General features: G+C 40.9%; 1 protein-coding gene across 4 annotated transcripts in view; it reads left to right on the top strand.

The window, feature by feature from the left end:
• The window catches only part of USP9X (ubiquitin specific peptidase 9 X-linked), a 361,613-nt gene that overhangs the window by 270,207 nt on the left and 70,458 nt on the right, over nt 1–20,948 (top strand). For all 4 annotated transcript variants that reach the window (XR_006102822.1, XM_042457061.1, XM_042457060.1 and 1 more), the window contains exons 2-4: nt 14,363–14,616; nt 16,997–17,142; nt 17,449–17,528. Coding sequence is in view for 3 of the 4 variants with exons in the window: in XM_042457061.1 (XP_042312995.1) it covers nt 14,521–14,616; nt 16,997–17,142; nt 17,449–17,528 (322 nt within the window). In the remaining variant the exon portion in view is untranslated. The remainder of the gene's footprint in view (nt 1–14,362; nt 14,617–16,996; nt 17,143–17,448; nt 17,529–20,948) is intronic.

The following is a 20,948-nucleotide window of genomic DNA, read 5'->3' as shown; positions in this document are numbered from 1 at the left end:
GCTGCGTGCGGTTCCTGTGGCCCTGATCCGACGAGCAAAGGGGCAGGAGGAAGCTGCTCCTTTGGGGCCATTTGTAGAGGCACTAAGTTCAGTGACTTTTCCAGGATTCTTTGATGAAGTGGTAAATTGAACTTGAATTTTTTCACATTGGAACAACAGTTTTCCTAATGTGCCAAAGTATCTGTTCTTAATTTCTACTTGATTCAGTTTCTGTTCATGTTGTGTTTGAAATGTTAATACAGTATTTGATCCTGCATGGTGGAGAGTACTTGGAGAGAAAAGAGGTTTGTTAATTTTTTTCTTTTAAAAATGATTTTGGGTTTATTTTATTTTATTTTAGGATTGTAAACTTCAGTCGTATAGAACAAATACTGTATTGTAAATTGATAACTTTTACTGTTGTTATATACAGTATTGTCAAGTCAACTCCAACTTATGTCGACCCAATCCAGACTTTTTCTTGGCAGGATTTCTTCAGAAGAGCTTTGTCATTGCCTTTCTCTTCCATCCCTTTGTGCCTTCACGTTGTTTCCCTCTTATATACAGTGAAAACAGCATTAAACACCACTGACATTAATGAGTCTTGAATACATAGACTTGTAGTCCAATCTAGGCCCAGCAGATGAGGAAAAGCCCTCCTTCCATCCCAGCTGCCACTGCTGTGGCCTTAGAGGGGCAGAATAGCAGCCAGTATATGCTGGACTTAATCTCCTCCTTCACTACCATCCCCTTTTCCTTGTGTTTCTTTTTAGATGGTAAGCCTGAGAGCAAGGAACTCTAAAAGTGTAAACCACACATCACCATGTACACTGATGGCGCTATATAAATTAATGATAATAATAATAGTAGCAGCAGCAGCAATGATAATCTACACAGGACTGGAAACTTCACATTTTTCAAATTTTGAGATCACAGTTGTTATCTATTTTGCTGGAACATGTCAGATAAACATCTTGTGCAAAAATATCTGTTGTTTGGGTTGTGGACTATCATACTGGAAATTCAGAGAATAAAGACTTTAACAAATAAATGCTGTTTGCATTTATGTAAGGAAAATGGAACAGGAAATTTCTGGAGTTATTGCAGGAAAAAGTATGCAGAACTAGTTATGGACATAATTTCTTTAAGTTTGGCTTCCTGTTTTATTCACATTTTCAAATCTAAACTTCATTAGAACATTCAGTGTTTGATCAAACTTTTTGTCTACTATCATTGTGTACACTGGCTAATTGTAATTATTAGTAAGGTTTTTGTTATCTGCAGCAATAATGATGTATAGGAACAGATCAATAATGTTGTGTAAATTCACACAATTGTTGGGTGTGTTAACCATGGCTGCATTCATTCAAATGCATTTGTTTGTATGGCTGTGGAGAACTGCAGAATTCATAAGTAGACTACTTTTCAGCTTTTTTTTCTTTGTTAGCCCTGTATTATCTGATACCTTCTAACCTGTTGATTTCAGTTATACAGTTGGCCTGCCCCTTACGCGGGCTTGCCTTCCATGGACTTGAGCTCATGCAGAAAGCAAGCCCCAATAGAAACAATGGGGCGCGTGCACCATGGTACGCCGTGGGAGCATGCCCAATTATCCTTAATGGGATTTGAGCATATGATAAATTCCCCTTATGCGGTGTGGGATGGGGTGTCTGGAACGGATTCCCCACGTAAGGGGCTGGACAACTGTACCATCAGGAGTTGGTAACAGTGTAAGTGTGGTATAGAGGTTTGAGAGTTGTGCTAGGACACTGGGAGACCAGAGTTTGAATCCCCAGCCAGCTGTGGAATCTCTCTGGGTGACCTTGGGCAAGTCACACCCTCTCAAACTAGGGAAAGCAATGACAAACCTCTTCTGAATAAATCTTGCCAAGAGAACCACTAGGATAGAGTTGCCTTATATTGAATTTGACATGAATGGACTATACAACAATGGTGCAAATGCCTTCTTAAATACAAAATCCGTAAAACAAAGGGGCTGTATGCATGGACCAAAAAGCTGGTGTTCACTCCAGCCTGGCATCCTGTATGGATGATACTGCCCATTATCCCTGGGCTGGGATTAGCCAGTCCGGACCCCAGTTTGGTATCCCCATATCAACCACAGCCCAAAGTGCCCTTAATGTGGGCCAAAAAGACCAGCTGTTTGTGATGTATTTTCCTGGGCACAGTGCCATGATGGCCAGGAGATCATAGGGGCCCACATGGCCCTTACCTTCCACCACTGTTTCATCCCCTGCTGTTGCTGATGACATTAGAAGGGGTGCCTGGCCACGTCGTGTAGCCAGGTGCCCTGTTTCTTCCCTTGTGGGCTATGGCAGGAGTTTTCAGAGCAGATGCAAGAACAGGGGCAGGTAAGGTGGTGGATTGACTGACCCAGGTTGGACCCATAGGCAGACTGACTGACCCAGGTTGGACCCATGGGTTGGCCCGTGGTATCCTACCTGTCTGTTTAGGCCCCATAATCTTTCCAAGATCTGGGGGGAAAAATTAAAAAATAAACACTTTCCTCAACTGAAGCAGTCGATTCACAATTTCAGCCCTATGAAAATTAAAACTTCCTGCATAATAGAACAAAACAAGTGGTCTGCCGTAAAAGGTTGCAGTGTAGAATGCTCCAGTTGTGGATTCTAGTCAGCCCACAAGACATACCCTTTTCTGATGTAAAGGTAAAGGTAGTCCCTTGACATGAAGTCTAGTCGTAACCGACCGTAGGAGGTGATGCTCATCTCCATTTCCAGCATTGTCCGAAGGCTGATCTGGTGGTCATGTGGCCAGCATGACTGCACCAAATGCTGTTACCTTCCCACCAAAGTGGTACCTATTTATCTACTTGTATTTGCATGTTTTTGAACTGCTAGGTTGGCAAAAGCGGGGACTAGTGACGGGAGCTCAGCCAACCAGGCGGCACTTGGCCTCGAACTGCCAACCTGCCTCTCTTGCAATTGACAGAGTCAGTAGCGTAAATTCCAATTCCCTGTTCCATTCCCCCAGGGTTTTAGTATTCAGTAGTTTCCCACCATGCTCAGTCTTCACATTACAGGTGGCCCTCCCTATCTACAGATTTTTTTTTTATCTACAGATTCAGGTGTGCATGGATTAAAAGTATTTTTTTAAAAAAAATAAATTCCTAAAAGCAAACCTTGATTTTGCCATTTTATATAAGGGAGACCATTTAATTTTATTTAATGCCATTGTATTTAAGGGAACTTGAGCATCCATGGATTTTGGTATCCGTAGGGAAGGTCATGGAACCAAAACCCAGCAGATACCAAGGGCCCACTGTATTGTGAAGTCGAAGGCTTTCATGGCCAGCATCCATAGTTTTTTGTGGGTTTTTCGGGCTATGTGGCCATGTTCTAGAAGAGTTTATTTGTGATGTTTGTGAAGATGCCAGCCACAAATGCTGGCGAAATGTCAGGAATAAACTCTTTTAGAACATGGCTACATAGCCCAAAACCCCCACAAAAAGCCCACTGCACTGTTTTGCAGATTTTCCTCTCAAGTTTTTTTTTACTCCTAATGATTTGTGAACATCTGCAATCTTTGAGGCTTCCCCAAACCTGTAGATGGGGAAAAACTGCAAGACAAACATCAAAGGAAAAGACTATAATACAGAGGAATTGTGTATATGTACCTTCAAGTTGCCTGTCAACTAATGGCAACCCCATTAATTTCATAGGGTTTTCTTAGGCATGGAATACTCAGGTGTAGTTTTTCCAATTCCTTCCTCTGAATTATAGCCCATAGCACCTGGTATTCATTGACCATCTTGCATCCAAGTACTAACCAGGGTTGACCCTGCTTAGATTCCAAGTTCTGGTGCTTTTAGAGTATTTAGGCAATTTATAGAGTGGATACCTAATATAAATGAATGAAAGTAAAGTTAGCAAAGAATGCGAGGAACAAGAGACAAAGATAGTCATTATTATTTATGACACGCTGTGTGATTACTGTATTAAATTAAGTTGAAACTTGAGAATGCTAATATTTGTACCACACCTTAATATTTCTGCTTGTTTAATTTAGGAACTGCTCAGTGTGTGGAGAGCCTTCTATTTCTCATATGTACCTGATAAAAGGTGGTGGTGGGGGGGAATGCTCCAACACTTTTTGCCTCCTTCAGAAAGGTGCTGTAATATACAGAGAGTCAAGTATTCACATACACCAAGTACTGTATGTATTCATGTATAAATTTGCATCATGTATAAGTTGAGGGCAGATTATGGGGTGAAAATTATGGATTTTGATATGACCTATGGATATGTTAGGGTAAAATTTAGGGGCACGTAACCAAGGATGTATAGGAGGAAACAAAGGAAAACAATGCCAAAGAACTTAAAAATTTCAGCAGACATAGCTGTTTGTGCTCACTCTAAAGGCTGGATGGATGAAAAGGGAACTATGGGAATTGGTGGCTGTGCATTGTGTAGGAGAGTGACCAGGTGGGTGAGGCGAAAAATGCACATGTGTCAAAAAGGATGCAAAGGAAAGTTAAGGTACAGGATTTAATTGTAAAAAAATAAACCACCTCCTCCTCTGAGTAGAGTAATGAAAGGCGAGAGCTTAATTTGCCTGGGAGAACCTAAAAAACCCACTGGCCCCCTCTACTTTCTCAATGCCTCTTTGAGGGGAAGTGCCAAAGAGCCACTGCTACCACTATATTCCCACCCAGGCATTCAAAAATGGCTGAGAGAGTAAAGGGGGTTGTGTTGTTGTTTTTTGTTCAGCTTCTTCTGGGATGAACAAACTCTTGCCTTTTGCCACACTAATCAGAGAAGTGGATGGTTTCTATTTTGATAAAAGTTAAAGTACAGTATTTACATGATCCGTGGAGTAAGTCAACCCAAGTTTTTGGGATCGATTTTTTTGACTGATATTTCTAGACTTTACATAAGTATAACAGTAATGTTCGAGAGGGTTCTGAAAGTATAGTGCAAAGTGCTTTGAATTGTGACGTGCCAGGAGAGTTCAGAATCGACGCTTTCAGTGCTGTAAAATGAAATAGTAGAAGTGGAAATGTGTGTTTCAAGATACAGTGGTACTCGGATACGAATTACCCAGCTACGAATTTTCGGGATACGAAAAATCCCATAGGGATTTATTTTCGGTTACGAAGGTTTTTTCAGGTTACGAAAAAACCCCGGCGCTGTTTTAAATGGAGCCGCGGCGGAGCCGCGGCTTTTCTCCATTAGCGCCTATGGCAATCGGGTTACGAAGGTTTTTCGGGTTACGAATTAGCCGCGGAACGATAATTTCGTAACCCGAGGTACCACTGATTCCATTATTTGTCGCCTTTGAAAGAAGTAAACTTTCAGCATCTTGGTAAAATAGCAGCAGTTCATGTCATGGTTATCTGAAACTATTCTTCATTGCTTATTTTTTGGATGAGTGATTACTGAACCTGATGTGCCATCTTGTTTCTAAAATTGTTGATTATGAAGTGAACTTTCTGTTTTTTCACAGTTTATGATAGTTCTGTATTTCCTGGGTGGTGTCCGAAGCTAAAACTCCTTAGCAAGATTTGAGATGGTGCTCTGTTGTCAAAGGTCTGGATCAGAGGAGGAATGTGATCAGAGCTCAGGCAAGTGCAGAATTCAAAACCCTTTTGCCTCTGCCCCCACACTGGGGTAAACCTAGGCAGCCAAATGGCTCTCTAAAAGTGTCCCTTCCATTGTTTGTAGTGGTTTGTGATTTAACAAACAAAAGTGAAACTGGGAGCAGGGGTCGGCAACCTCCGGCCCGTGGCCGGATGCGGCCCGGGGGCGCCTTTCTGCCGCCCGCTCCTTCTTGCCGCCGAAATCGCCGCCATTTCGGCGCTCCGCGCCATTTTTGCCTTCAAAATGGCAGCGAAGTCCGCGCGAGACTTTCCGCCATTTTGAAGGGCAAAATGGCGCGCCCATTAGGAGGTCCGATGCGGCCTCTGAGCCCTGAAACGGGGCTTCAGCAGCGCACCGACCCCTGGGAGGCCGATGCGGCCTCTGGGCCCTGAATCAGGCCCAGAGTGGCACCGGCCTCTGGGAGCCCGATGCGGCAGCCGAAGGCCCTGAAACGGGGCTTCAGCAGCCACACCGGGCCCTGGGAGGCCCGATGCGGCTCTGGAGCCCTGAATCGGGGCTCCAGGAGCGGCACCCGGGCCTCTGGGAGGCCCGATGCGGCAGCCGAAGCCCTGAAACGGGGCTTCAGCAGCCGCACCGGGCCCCTGGGGAGGCCCGATGCGGCCTCTGGACCCTGAATCGGGGCTCCAGGAGCGGCACCGGGCCCCTGGAGGCCCGATGTGGCCTCTGGAGCCCTGAATCGGGGCTCCAGGAGCTGCACCGGGCCTTCAAATGGGCGCCGCCCACCTCCCTCCTGGCCCCGTCCTCCCTCCTATAAATGGAGGGGTGGGGGGAAAGGAGGGAGGCAGAGAGGGAGGGAGGGAGGGGAGGAGGAGGGAAGAAGAAGAGGGAGGGAGAGAAGAGAGAGGGAGGGAGGAGGGAGGAGAGAGAGAGAAAGGGTGGGTGGTTGGAGAGAGAGGAGAAGAGAGAGAGAGAAAAGGTGAGAGGGAGAAGGAAGAAGAGGGAGGAGAGGAGAAAGAGAGAGAAAAGGTGAGAGGGAGAGGGAGAGGAGGGAGGGAGGGAGAGAAGAGAGAGAGAGAGAGAGAGGAATAGGTGAGAGGTGTGGGGGTGATAGGGAGAAGGAAGGGAAAGAAGAAAGTGGTTTGAGACAGTGGCATGCATTTTTTGCTGTTTGTGGCCTGCCTAGTAGCTTCCATTCTTACAAATATTGCTCTTATTATTGTTTTGTTTTATCCTTGGTATCCTCTTGGCAAAATCCCCCCACATGGACTTGCTTGCTCTTTTGTGGGTTGAGACAGTGTGCATGCGTTTTTCCTGTGTTATGGCATTGCCGGCCCTAGTAGCTTCTTGCAAATATTATGCGGCTCCGCCCCTGGAGGGTGGAAACTCGCCCCTGACATGTGGCTCCGCCCCTGGATAGTGGAAGCTCCGCCCTGGCATGTGGCTCCGCCCCGGAGGGTGGAAGCTCCACCCCATTGGCGCTCCGTCCCCGGAGGTGGAAGCTCCACCCTCCGGCTCGCCCCCCAGTTGTCTGAGGGACAGCAACCCGGCCCCGGCTCAAAAAGTTGCCTACCCCTGCCCTGAGGAAAGGAACAGTGAATGCAGCTCCTTCCTTCTGCCTGGCTAGCAGGAGTTAGGGCGGGCTTAAGAATCAATTCTCTGACCTAGCTGTGGGATTGCCCTGTAAATGAATTCTATGTAATAGTTTTAAAAGTGTGAAAGCCTTGTCTAGTCAAAACTCAGGGCCTTAACACATTGCAAAAGGACAAGCCCAGCAATATAGGAGCGGCTTTCTGCTTATCTCCCCATACGACGTCGTCTAATTCTGTTCCCCTTCCAGAGGGCTATGGTTGGAAAAGTGTGCCTTTCGCCAAATTGATTTTTCCAGTGAAACCAACACACACTTTATTATCGTCTCCCTTGAAATAGAATAGAAATGCTTTGAGGTCAGGTGAAGAGATAAATAGTTGCTTCTATCTTGCTGCCTCTTCTTATTTTGTTAATGCAGCAAGGATGTTAGATGAATAACCTGTCAAATTTGACTTTTTTCTCTAGAAGTTTTGATAACGTAGATGAACTCCATTCCTTATTAAAACATAAATAATTGTATTACATATTTTTAGTATTTCAGATGTATATTTTTTCATATAGGTTTGTGTAAAATGCTAAAAATTTAACAATTCAGAAAATAAGAAGGTAAAAATGGCCTATCAGTAACATACTTGTAAAAGGCATTTCATCTTCTTGGAAACTGAACCATCTTCCTTTTTTGAAACTTTCAAAGGTAGCTCACCAGAGCACCCTTCTCTTGAACAGTTGTTTTTACTCTGAGTTGGCTTACCCTAGATATCAGTGAAAGGTGTGCAAGAATTAGATTGTTTTTTAAATACAGACATCTAGACAGTTGCCTTATGAACACATTCAGTTCTTTGCATTGTGCCCACTAAGCCATAAACTGTAGGTTGTAGTTTTTTCTTTGTCCAGTTTTAGGGAAGAATTTCACCCAATAATCTGTGTCCTTAAACATAGAGCCTATCACCCTCCACAAGTTATTTCACAAAGATTTGCTTATTTTTTTCCTGAACATTGCAGAAATGTAATATTATACTTATTAATTTTTATAAATATGTGTTATTGATTAGTGCTGGTTATTTTCACCTCTAAAATGAGGGTTTTGCAATTAATGTGGTCCCTGGAACTAGGAGTCAAGAAGATTGTTTGAGTATTGTATAATTTATAAAAATTAATGAGGGGGCCTAGTTGTTAGAGCACATGCTTTGTACACAAAGGTCCTAGGTTTTGGTCCCTAGCACAGTGGTTCCAAATGTAGGCCTCCACATGTTGTTGGACATTGACTTCCCAAAATCCTTGGTAGAAAGCCAACAACATCTGAGGACCCACATTTGCAAACCACTGCCCCAGCATCTTCTGCTAAAAGGATCTGTAGAACTGACAGGAAAAGTACAGGAAAAGTTCTTTGTCTGAGAGTCTGGTGAAACTACTGCTAGTCATTATTCTCCAGTACTGGACTTCTGTTATCGAGATTTAGGAGCCTGGTGGCTGTACTGCAGCCACTCACTCACAAACCACAAGGATGTGAGTCAATAGATTTAAGCCAACTTCTCAAATGGATGATGTTCAAGATAGCATACACTATATTGCTATAACAAGGCCTGTTACAGACTGCCAAAATAAAGCTTCTTCTTCGGGTCTCTTGGAGGTATGCTAGTTTAAATGATGCAGGGTCCCAAGAGTCTGGAGGTCGCCCCAAAGCCACACTCCATTCCTAAGCACTGGAGTGCAGCTTTGGTGCAGCTTCTGGATCTTAGGATGCATGCATCATTTAAACAGCATACAGTGTGACTGTCCCCGGTTACGAAATTTAATTCGTTTCCGGGAGTTTCGTAACCCAATTTTTTCGTTACGAATCCCGGGCCTAATGAAAGCGAGCTCCGCCGGGTATTATTAGCGCCGCTTTTTTCGTAACCCGTAAAACTTCGAAAGCCGAGTGGCCATAGGAGGCGCTAATAGGGGAAAAAAGGAGCCCGAGATGAACCCCCCCGCGATTTTGTCCGGTGCGAAAAAGAAAAACAGCGAAAAAAGAAACACACAAAAAGTTTGTTTTTCCGTAGAGAAAAGCCCAAAGTAACCCGAACCCGAAAAAACAAAGTCGTAAAAAACAAAAAAACACAACAACCCGAAACAATATTCCCTTATGGGAAATTCCCCTAGGGGATTTTTTTTCGTAGGCTCCGTATTCCTAATGCCGACCTATCGTATCATCCACCCCATCCGTATCCATCCACCCTCTATCCAATCCTCCTCCCGTATCCATCCAATCCAGCCATCCCGAAAATTTTCTAACAGTAACCTATTAGAAACCACCTCAACACTGGGTTAATTATCGTCTCCCAGTAGCCCGAAGGTACCACTGTAACCTCCAAAGAGGAAACCGAAGCAAGCCTGAGCGGACAAGCAAGCCAGCCTTTAAATATTTTTAGGGACAGTCCTAGGGTAAACAGGCCAAAGAGATAATATTAAAGTATGCAATCTCTTATTTATACTTATGCCACTTTCAAACTTTTCCGATCACACCACACAATATGTTTTGCCTTGGGCCTTCCTGCACTCCTAGTAAGGAATGTGAAAAACACCCAGACCTTAGGCGCAGAAGCATGGTGCACAAGACCGATCCTAACCAGATCTAAACACACAAACAATGGGAAGAACAATTGAGGGAATAAAAAAGGGTGGGGGGGGAGGAAGAGAAAAAAAAAAGAAACCAATTGAGGAAAACGGAAATGAAAAGAGAACTAAAATCACAGTTTTCCTCCTCGTCTTATTCTTTTCCTTCCTTGTTTCACAATCTTCCATCATCAAATCGCATCAACCAATCTCCACCACAGCATCTTGCTTGCCACTATAAACTTTTCCACTTTCTTTATAGCCACCCATTTTTCCAGAGCTTTGCTGCTTTTTTTTTTTAAAATTCGACATCATTTGTTTTTTGGATGGGGATGTTCGTTTTTTTTTTTTTTCCAGTTCTTTGTCTTTTACTTTTTTCTATTCTTTTTTCCTATTTTTTTTTTTTTTTTTTCCCTTCATTCTTTTTCATTTTCCTTACCTTTTTCCTTTTGTTCCCTTTTCCATTTCTTCCCTTTTCTTTTTCCTTCCCCATTCTGTTCCGTTTCCCTTTTTGCCTTTTTGCTTCCGCTCTTCCCCCCTACTTTCTTCTCTGTTCCCTTCTCTTATTTGATCCTTCCTTTCCCTTCTTGCACAGGAGTGCCCCGCAGGAGGGAAGCCGCTTACCTAACTATAGCAGCAAAGTGTTTTCTTTATTAATCTTTTTTTTGAATTTCCTTAAGAATAACCAATAAATTGGTGTGGCTTTTCTTTTTAGGCTTCTTTCATTAGTAAGAAAACAGCTGCGGGAAAAGAAGAGTAGGAACATTGCTAGTGTATCCTGTATTTTAAGTCACTAAATTTGTTGGGGAAAATAGAAACACAACATCATATGTTTTATTTTTTTTTTCCTTGCAACAATAGTTGTTAATAAACACACTGAGAATATTCAACAACACAGAATGTAAATACAATGAATAAACTCTAATGTTGTGCCCTTGAGAGCGATCATTTCAGCATGGACCACCCACCTCTGATTATTTTGTTTTATTAATATCTTTTTTTCCCCCCGCTTCCCCTGGAAAGTGATCGACTAGCGTGTAATGGTACTAAATGCTAGTTATTGATGGTGAATGATGCCTTTTCCAAATAGGAATGGTCAGAGCAACATGCGTGTATTTGGGTTTATCCTATAACAGCTTTTTAAAAAAAACACACGTTCTATTATCTGATATTGTTTTCTCTTAAATATTGGCTTACACTCTATTTGTTTTTTTTTTTTTTGTTTTTTTTTTTTTTTTTTTTTTTCCTTCCAAAAACATATTCATGGGTACAGTGGGTGGTTTTGTTGAAACTAAGCCTAAAAAACTCTGTAATGTTTTGAGAAAGTAAAAACTAAAACTTTTTTTGTTTTGTTTTTTTTTTTTTTGTTTTTAAAAAAAACACACAACAAAATAGTAAAATTTGTAGTTGTGGGGGGGGGGGGGGGGGGGGGGAAAAACAAGTGCAGTAGATCGGAGCCATTGAAAAAATTGGGTAGTTTGCCTATCAACAGTGATTAGACAACTGGCAACTGTTGTTACTGAACTTAGTTATAGTGACAAGCACACACAAATTATTTCCCATTAGGGTGGCTGAAAGAAGTGAAATGGTGTGATTTTTCCCACTCCTAAAAATCAGAGTGGGGAAATGCATTCCGTTCCGCCAATGTTTTGGACTGCACCTCAACGTCCCTGAGGCACATAACCAAAGTGAAGAATTGTTATTTTTTAAAATACTTTATTCAATAGAACAAATTGCAAAATCTTGCAATCATAAAATAAATGGTATAAAAATTTCATGGCATAAAAACTTTCCCTTATAAAATTTTACACAAATTCAATTCATTTAAAATAAAGAATTGTTATTTGTTATATTATAATATATGAAGATATCACCGCCGTTCTCCCATATAGGGACTCAAGTTGGCTCAAGAGTTTGCACTTGCACAGTTGAAAGACTTCACTTCAACGACTGTCATTTGATTAAATCAATCAAAAATTCATTGTTAGTTAAATGGACTGAGCTTCCGACACCACCTCGTTCGCGCTTCACTTTCAAAGTAGGAGCCAGTGATCATCCATTCTTTTTCAAGTACCAGGGGATACGAAATGTTTCAGCTGTAGCTTTGTCCTTAGCTCGCACAACCAGTCCGCATAAAAGCTGTGGGAGCCATTGTTTGCACCAACAACTTACAGTGCTCTCCACCACTTTCATAACAGGGTCTGTTAGAACTTAACTAACTTAGAAAAAGTGCTCAGAGGTAAGGGATGGCTTTTCAGTACTTAACTGCAACAAGAAATGTAGGAAGTCTAAGGACCTCGCAACTCTGAATATTGCTGGAATACAGAATAGTCACCGTACTTTCAGGCCTATGAGTTGTTCCAGGAAAGGAAAACATGAAGAGGAAACACCACACTAAATCTTGGATCGGGGTTTGCATGCCAACTGAAGATTGCCTGCCAAATCAGGTTTGAGGAGGATTGAGCGAAATCCTTAAGCCTGCTGAGGCACAGAAATTGAAAATAGGGGGAGAGACATGGAAGTTTGTCCTCGATTAATTGAGGCTATAATTTTTGATAGATGCAAAATAAATTTTGAATTCTTCTTTGATATTAGTTCACTTCAGTCCATAAGTAGCACGTAGATTAAGTTGTCTACATGCTACGCCTCTCAACTTTAAAATCATTCCGCTGCTGTGTCTTTCTTGGGAGTTGGTTGTATGATTGTCACTTGGTCTAACGTTTGCTGCTCAAGCATGCATTTTAAATTTGGGTCAGTGTTTTCAAATTGTGGTCATGTAAGGCAAAGGTTTTAACAATTGTACACTTCTTGAAAAGATACAAATTGGTGTAGTATTGACCTTTTCAAATATTAAACATGGTAGTAAGGTAGGATCAGTCAGCTACACCAGGCATTTCAGATTGTGAGTCACTAGGCATTTCAGATTGTGAGTTAAAGGCTAGCATGTAGCAATTGTAAAATTAACACAGGGTTTATTGTGGAAAAGCATACGTGTCTTTCATAGAATTGAAGTGTTCAGCACCACAAAAGGTTCTCAGCTGTTTAGGAAGTATATATAAGTACTGTACTCTTTCTAATTGGACAGATTGCTTTGATCACCTTGGTAGATTATGCATATGAGAAACAGAACAGGAGGAGTATGTCCCTGTTGATTCTACCAGACCTTTCTATGGCTTTTAATCCTTGTAGAGTATATTTCTGGGCTAGGCTTTGGAAGCATCACTGGGGAATGAATTGAGAAGTTGATGCTGGGAGGTGTGAGGTGGTTGCACTCTGAGATGCCATAGCTTTTGGCCTCTGGTATCCCTCAGGTTTCCATCTTGCCTCCTATGCCACTCAGTGAAACTGTTGGGACAGATAATTTGGAGTTCTGGTTTGCAGTGTCTGCAGTATGCTGATGACACGGAACTGTTACCTTCTCTTTCTTCTTGCTCCTGGTTCCTTTGTTCCAAATCAGTGACTGCTGTCTCTTATGGACTTAATAAAGGCAAATCAATCCTTTTCAGAAAATCTTAATCCAAATGGCATGTGTTTCTGGTGAGCTGAGAGGCAGAACAGGGAATAGGAATTCAAATGGTTTTAGATAGAATGAGACTCTCTTTGAAGAATAAAATTTGTCGTTTCTGTGTACACTTGGATTACATTTGTGCAGTTAAGGCTAGTGTACCAACTGGGCTTGTTCCTGGATGTATCTTACCTAGTTTTGGTGACACATGCCTTGATTGTGTCCTGTTTGGACTGCTGTTCATCTAAAGATCCAAAAGAAATCTGCATTAACAAATGTTATGTGAATTTATCTAATTCATGGTGATTAATGGACTATTAGACTATTAATGGAAGCATGCATGTGTCTGTTGGTTTATTGTCATCAGAAGAAAGTAGCATATATTATTATGCCTCTCCCTGCATAATCCACCCCACACTCTCAGAATATCTGGGAAGAATTTATTAGAACCACAAACAACCAGATTGGTAATGACTTCCCAAAGAACTTTTGTCTCTGCTGCTCCTAAACTATGGAACGACCTGCCGGAGGAGATCCGTCTTATTACCACCCTGGATGCTTTTAAGAGGGCAGTCAAGACAGATCTCTTCCAGCGTGCGTATCCATCTGACTCGGTTTACTTTTATGTTTCATTCCTTTATTATGATAGTGAAATATTGTGTACTATGATAAGGTTAGCCTTTTTATCTGAGCCATTGCTGCATATATTTTATTGATTTTATTGTTGTGTGTATTTTATTCAGGTTGTAATCCCACGTCAATCCACAGGGAGAGGCGGGAAATATAAATAAAATTTATTATTATAAAACAATTACAGCTTTAAAATTTGTATCATACAAAACCTAAAAATATAATTAAACTAACAATTGAATTAAAAGGCCATTAACAAGAAAATAACAAATAAACAGTACTGCTCATTTTGAAAGGCCTTTTCCCCCTGAGCAATCAGCTAATCAAAGTTCATCTGAAACAACAATGTCTTCACCTGCCTACAAAATATTTGAGGGGGTAGATGTATGAGTGTAGACAAAAGAATGAATAGGGCTGCTTTCTTTTGCATATTCAAGTTTAGGTTTAGAACAAAATTAATAATTTGTCTTACATGTATTTGTTTCAGGTTATGCAATGGTCTCAGCAGGATGGCTTGTTCTTGAGTTGGAGCTTTTTAAAACAGATGTATGCTGGTACTTCAACTTTATTAAGCGGACTATAAGTTTTTCTCTCTCAACAACTACATAAGCAGACAAAATTGCAAAAATCTGCCCTGTTTCGAGTATGACAGCCACGACCCGTGGCTCTCCAGTTGGAGGGAATGACAGCCAGGGCCAAGCTCCTGATGGACAGTCCCAGCCCCCTCTCCAGCAGAATCAGGTATGCTGTATACTCATCCCAATAATCAAATTTAAAAATGATTGAATGTACTGGTCTGTATTTATAATAAAGTACTTAAACTGTAGATTGATCATAATAATAAATTCGAATAGGCATGTATTGCTAGCTACAAAACCCTTACTGCTGGGATGGGCAGCTGCCAGGTTCTAGAAGGCTACATTGGCTCCCCCAGGGGTCCTTAGATGGCCAACTCCTTCTCATTTAAAAAAATGTTCTTGCTAAAAATGGTCATTTATTTATGGATTTCAAGAGAAGGCTTCTCCTGGGCCTAAAACGTGAGATGGATGCTGGGGATCCTTGGGGCCCTTAAATAGCCCTGCAGGGCTGCAGTCCATGGACCACACTTTGAATATCCCTGCACTTTGCATATCCCTGCCTTACAGTCTGTAATATTTTCTGTGAATATTTATTCTCACAGATTAACATCTTCTGAGATTATTCATTTTGGATTGGCCTCGCTAAACAAATATTTGCACTTGCCAAGACCTTGACCTTTCTTTTGTACTGTTGTTCAAAAGGAGCCATCTTGAGGTCAAGACTGGTTTTGAACAAAAGATCTTCAGAAGCAGAGTCTCTGCAGCATCTAAAGCAAGAAGATTGTCTCTTGTAGGGAACTAGAGAAAAGACTTAGCACACTACATGTTATTTAGCTCAGTTGTGCATGGATGCCTGTTTATTAATAGCATTGCTATTTTAATTATCACTGCTAGCAATTTTTACATTTCCATTCCCTCTGAGTACAAAAATGTATTTATTCGTTTATATGGATTTGTTAAACTGTTTTTACCCTTGCATGTATCCGGTGAACTCAGGGTGGCATACAATAAAAAATAATTTAAACATTTTAAAACAATTTAAGATGTGAAGCAGTAACAATATGTGCCAGCTGAGATCACTGATGGAGTGGATTGCAGTCCCTGAAACCTATGACATAGTAATAAAACCTCTTGGTCATTAAAGGTTCTACAGTACTGTTATTTTTGCAGGAATCTGGTCATTGATGAGGGAGAATTTTTTAAAAAAGCAAAAAGTTGGCTTTTCCGCCCCATCACAGCTAGAAGCTGGCTTTAAGCTGCTCTAGTGGCATGTGGCGTCTAAACGCCATGCTGCCAGAGCGCCTGGAAGTTGTCCCATGTGCAAATAGCCAGGCAGTTTCTGGGCAGCTTGGGAGCATGCGGTGCAAAGGGGTGGTGGTCTGTTTTGCCCCATACTTTCTCTGCACAGTGAAAAAGCAGTAAATTTATACTATTGTTAAATGCATTGTTGTCTTAGCAATTTTATATTACTTCAGATAATTGAAGGAAGCTAACTACCACCATGCCCATTTCTGTTGTTCCTTGTCTTCCTGCTGTTTTTTTTTTTTTAATTTCTTTATTCTTTTATCATTCCATCATTTTTGTCACATGGTAACAAGCTTGAAGATATACATCAAGGAGAGCTTACTTCATAAAGTAGTGCAACATTTAAAGTTTGGCTTTTGTACCTCATGAAGAATGTTTTGTCCCAAAAGCTCAGAAGATTGACAGTGTCATTTTTTTCATCTTTTTTCTCTTCTTTAAGTTAGTAGCTTGAATCTGAGATGGAAATCATAGAAAATACAGAAACAATTGCCTTTTGTTAAAACAATATAGCTCTTGCTAGGAAACACTAAAGTAACTAGAAGGTCTTTTCCTTGTTGCTGCTGTCAGTGGTAGTTAAAGAGAAACAGGGTGATGAAAAGTGTTTTTTGCTCAGCTAGGAGCATGCTTGGACTGCAGAGTGATTGCCTGTTGAATGAGTTATAGTACCTTGGATAGATCTGAGTTTTTAAAGGAGGTTTTCAGATTATGCTAGATCGCATTTATGCTTTTCCACGTGTTAAGAATTGGGACCTAGAAGCAAAGAGACTATACTGAAGATATTTTTTATTTAATTGTGGAAAAGCTTGTGTATTTGAAACAGAGAATTAAATTAAATGCTCTGGGAAAGAGGACATATGGAAATGCTATACATTAAACGACACACTATAAGCAAATATGATAAAATAAGAGGCATAAGAAATGTCTGTTGTGGCTAAAGGGTAATCGAAGTGAAAAGGTGGTGAGGCAGAAAAAAGCAGTCTATCCTTGAAGATTATTTTAAGGGAACATTAAAAAGTAATTAAGGTGTACTGTGACTCCTTAATTCCAAAAAACCTGGTTAGGGAAGCAAACAAGAAATCAACTAAAACTGGAAATCTTGCACAGGAAAAAAAAGGGGAGATATTGGTATGCAGTACTATTTTTTGGGGGGGGGATTAAGTGCACAGGTCTATCTTAATATATTAGAAAGGAATTATTTGATTTAATTGATTTACTTAACTGCATAAATTCTAATTCAGACTTCTTCACCTGATTCTTCAAATGAGAATTCCCCAGCTACTCCCCCTGATGAACAGGGTCAAGGTGATGCCCCACCACAACTTGAAGATGAGGAGCCTGCATTTCCACACACTGACCTGGCCAAGTTGGATGACATGATTAACAGGTAATTTCTTCAAAGGCCTTAGTTCATTTTTTTGGTATGTGTGTTTATTGCAAGTTATAAGTACAAGTTATCCAATTAATTCCTGTTGGTACTTTAGAAGTTTTTTCTTGTAGGCTTTTTAAAAACCAAATCACAGAATATTTAAACTTTAAAGACTTTAAAGAAGTAAGCATGGCAATTTTTTCTGAGGCAGTGTTGTAGTTGGTGGTTAAGACTTATTCCATCCTTTCCAAATGGATGATGCTGAATGTGGAAAGTCTTAGATTTCATGGAACATTGAAATATTATATTCCACTGTTTTCTTAGACCTCGATGGGTTGTTCCTGTATTGCCTAAAGGGGAATTAGAAGTCCTTCTAGAAGCTGCTATTGAACTTAGTAAAAAAGGTAAGCTAAAAAATATAAAATTTTAGAAGAACAGTATATAACACTATATAACACACCTCATGATGGGGTGAGCTCCCATCACTAGTCCCTGGTACTGCCAACCTAGCAGGTCAAAAACATACAAATGCAAGTAGATAAATAGGTACTACTCCAGTGGGAAGGTAAACAGTGCTCTGTGCAATCAACCCATATGGTCGGACATGACTTGACAACCTTGTCAATGGGAAATACCTTTACCTATATAACACCTGATGTTTCTGTTAACTTCAACATCTACTGCCATCTAAACAATCTTATAAAGGAGATATGGCTTTCACTGAAAGGAAACTAGGGATCCATTTTTTTCTGTATGCTTTCTTCTGGTTATATTTAATTGGAATATCTGAAGTTCAAGCGTTCTAGTAGTGTATTTGCTGAGATTATAAACAAGCAATCCCTGTTTTGTGTTTGTACATGCAGTGAAGTTACTAAGCAGTCTTTGGACACTTACTCTCCACCTGAACATCCATCTGCTATAAAGGGATACTAATAATGACCAATTGTACATGTTGTAAGGGGCAGTGGGAAACCCCCTCTGAAGAAACTTGCCAAGAAAACCCTGTTGGATGATCCAACATAGGGTCACCATAAGTTGGACACTACTTGAAATAATGCAACAAGAACAGCAAAGATTTGTAATAAGATGGGCCGTGTGGCAAAATGGTCTAGAATGGAACAGTGTTCTCCAAGGTTCTAGCCATGCCAGGTGTTGTCTGCATTTGTTTGCAGAGACTGGGCTGGATGGCCACATAAGTGCTCAGTTCCAGCTGTATTAAAATCTTTGATTTTTCTTCTGATTTTGGTAGGCAGCTTTCACATTTTAAATCCACTTACCAAGAAATAACCTGCCTAGACAATGGTGGCATTCTGTCTACTTTCCTTATCTCTTTCACTTCCTCCCTTCTCCTTGTCCAGCCACTCAATTCTTCCACCACAAATCTGGTTAAAATCATTTTTTTCCAACTTCTCTGTTCCATTACCCTTCCCATCCAGTTTTCAAAAGTTTCCCCCCATCTTGCTATCATTTGGTTATCATTGGGATATATGGTGGATTCCCACTTAAGATTATTTCCCTAAAATGTTTGTATCCCATCAAACTACACAGTTCCTTCCTTTTGTGTGTGAGTGATGGGAATTTTACTTGATTCACATAAACATGGGAAAACATGTCAGCATTAAGAGTGATAATATGGAAGGGGAGTGTTTAGAATCTTGCAAAGCACTAGATTGTAGTTAAGTAGTCAGCGGTGTAGTGATCATTCTCCAGTTTAAACATCATTGTCTTCTGAGGTAATTATTGAATAGATTATGTTAGCGAGAGGTTGAGGGATTTTGGAAGATGAGATGAAACTAAAAGAAAAGAGAGGCAGCTAAGGTAGAGAGGACTGAAGTGGAAAGTAATATATAGATCAAGAGATAATTCAGACATCTAGTTTTAAGCAGTAAATCAGGAGAGACAACCTTAGCCCCTGTTTTGTGGTTGCCACTACAAGGGAGTTATTCTGTGAGCAGTTTCCCAACAGACTCAAGCTTTCAAGCAGTTTGATGGACCAGTGGGAGCCCAATTCTCCTGAAAAACATGATTACTTTCCTTCTATATTTCCAAGTACTGTAGTATCAGCCAGTTTTGTGGAGAGATATGGCATGTGGTGACTTCTTTGTGTGCTGAGTACACCAGATAACAACACAAGCTGTTCATTGGGCTGATGGGAACCCAATTCTGCAGGGTAACAGGGCACACTTGGGATGCCATCCTTCACACAATGTTTCCCAAAAGAATTGGCAGCGGCCATAACCAGTTACAATAACTGGCTGAGCTGGATTTATGAAAGTGTGTTAAGTGAAAGCTTCTCCTAAACTCCTGTTATCCCATTTCTGAGATAGGATGTTTCCCTAACACCAGCAGCACCAGAGAAATGAAAAATCCTGGTGGAGATGGTTGGGAAGGAGAAGGTTTGCCATGTCCACTGATCCAGATCTGAATGGGAGAGGACATTTAAACTGAGATGTTGGAGGGGGGCACATATGTCAGAAGTGGTCCTCTTGATATTTCTAGCTTGAAGTTCCCAGAAGTACAGTTGCCCCTCTTAACTCGTGGATCTGAGATCCGCAACCTCGAAAATCCACAGAGGATCTGCAATTTTCAGTGGGGTACATGCCTGGCATGCATGCATGGGGGCATGCTCTATTCAAGCCTATGGTGCTTGAATGTGCGTAAGCTTCTGTTTTTGCGGGGTGTTCCGGAATGAATCCCCTCCAAAAACAGAGGGCCAACTTTACTAGCCAGAATTGTCAGTGGTAAGAGATTATGGGTGTTGCAATTTAGAAACATCTGGAGGATTACAGTTGTATATACCTAGTGAATGTTAACACTGAATGTGGTCCTTGGGACTAAACATTGTCTACCTCTGTCGTAAGAATTGTAATGAAGCCAATATGTGGCTGTCTTACAGCATAAGTGCACAGCAAGAATCACATCTGGCCTAATTTACAACCATAAACCTCCTACTAACTGCTGATCTTGCTGTGCTTTGTCATATGTAAAAGCTTTTGCACATGACAAAGCATATCAGGACTTAGCAAGTCCTGAGAAGTTTATGTTTCTCCGATACGCTAGATGTGATAGCTACGTTCTTGCTGTGATGTTACAAAATATTCAAATTATAAACCTCATGGCTAACTTAGCAAAAAGAAAGCCTGAACACTCATAGAGAAAAGGGAACACGCAGAAAATTCACCCTAGCAGACTATTGAGGATTTGTGTGTGTTTAAATTTTTTGGTAGAAAGAATGCCATGTATAGAGAACTGAATGAGCAAAATACCTCTGAGAGGACCGGAATATGTTGGGCTATAGAATCTTAATTTAAGGAGTAGTTGTTACAATGAAAAAGTTAATTTCCAAAAGGATACTTAATTAATTTTTACCAGTGGCAAATTTCCCCAAATTTTTCAGTTCTATGGGCAACCCTAAAGGGATTTTAACTTTCATTAGCCTTAACACTAAGCCATCATCCATCTTTTTTGTATAGAGTATGGTGTGTGACTTATATACCTGATATAAAGAATCATTACAAGGAGAAAGAGAACAGAAAAATTGAGTCAGCTTCTAAACTTAGTGAGTTCTCCTCAAGGGCAGGGGAGTAAGTTGGAGAGACTGGGGTGAAAGAGGGTTAGTTCAGAGAAGCAAATCTCCAAGAGTGTGAAAAAGATGGGAAATGGTATATGGTGTACACATGTGCAGGTTTTAGCCATTATAAATCACTTGATAGGCATCTTTTCATTTTTAAAAAATTAATGGATGGGAGGGCAAAAATGTATGAATGCAGCTCCCCTCCACCTTGCCAGTATATTCAGTGATGATGAATGCTGGAGAGTAGGAC

This window comes from Sceloporus undulatus, chromosome 3, assembly GCF_019175285.1.
Source record: "Sceloporus undulatus isolate JIND9_A2432 ecotype Alabama chromosome 3, SceUnd_v1.1, whole genome shotgun sequence".
In the NCBI taxonomy this organism is placed as follows: Eukaryota; Metazoa; Chordata; class Lepidosauria; order Squamata; family Phrynosomatidae; genus Sceloporus; species Sceloporus undulatus.
This window is presented reverse-complemented; position numbering and strand designations above follow the sequence as displayed.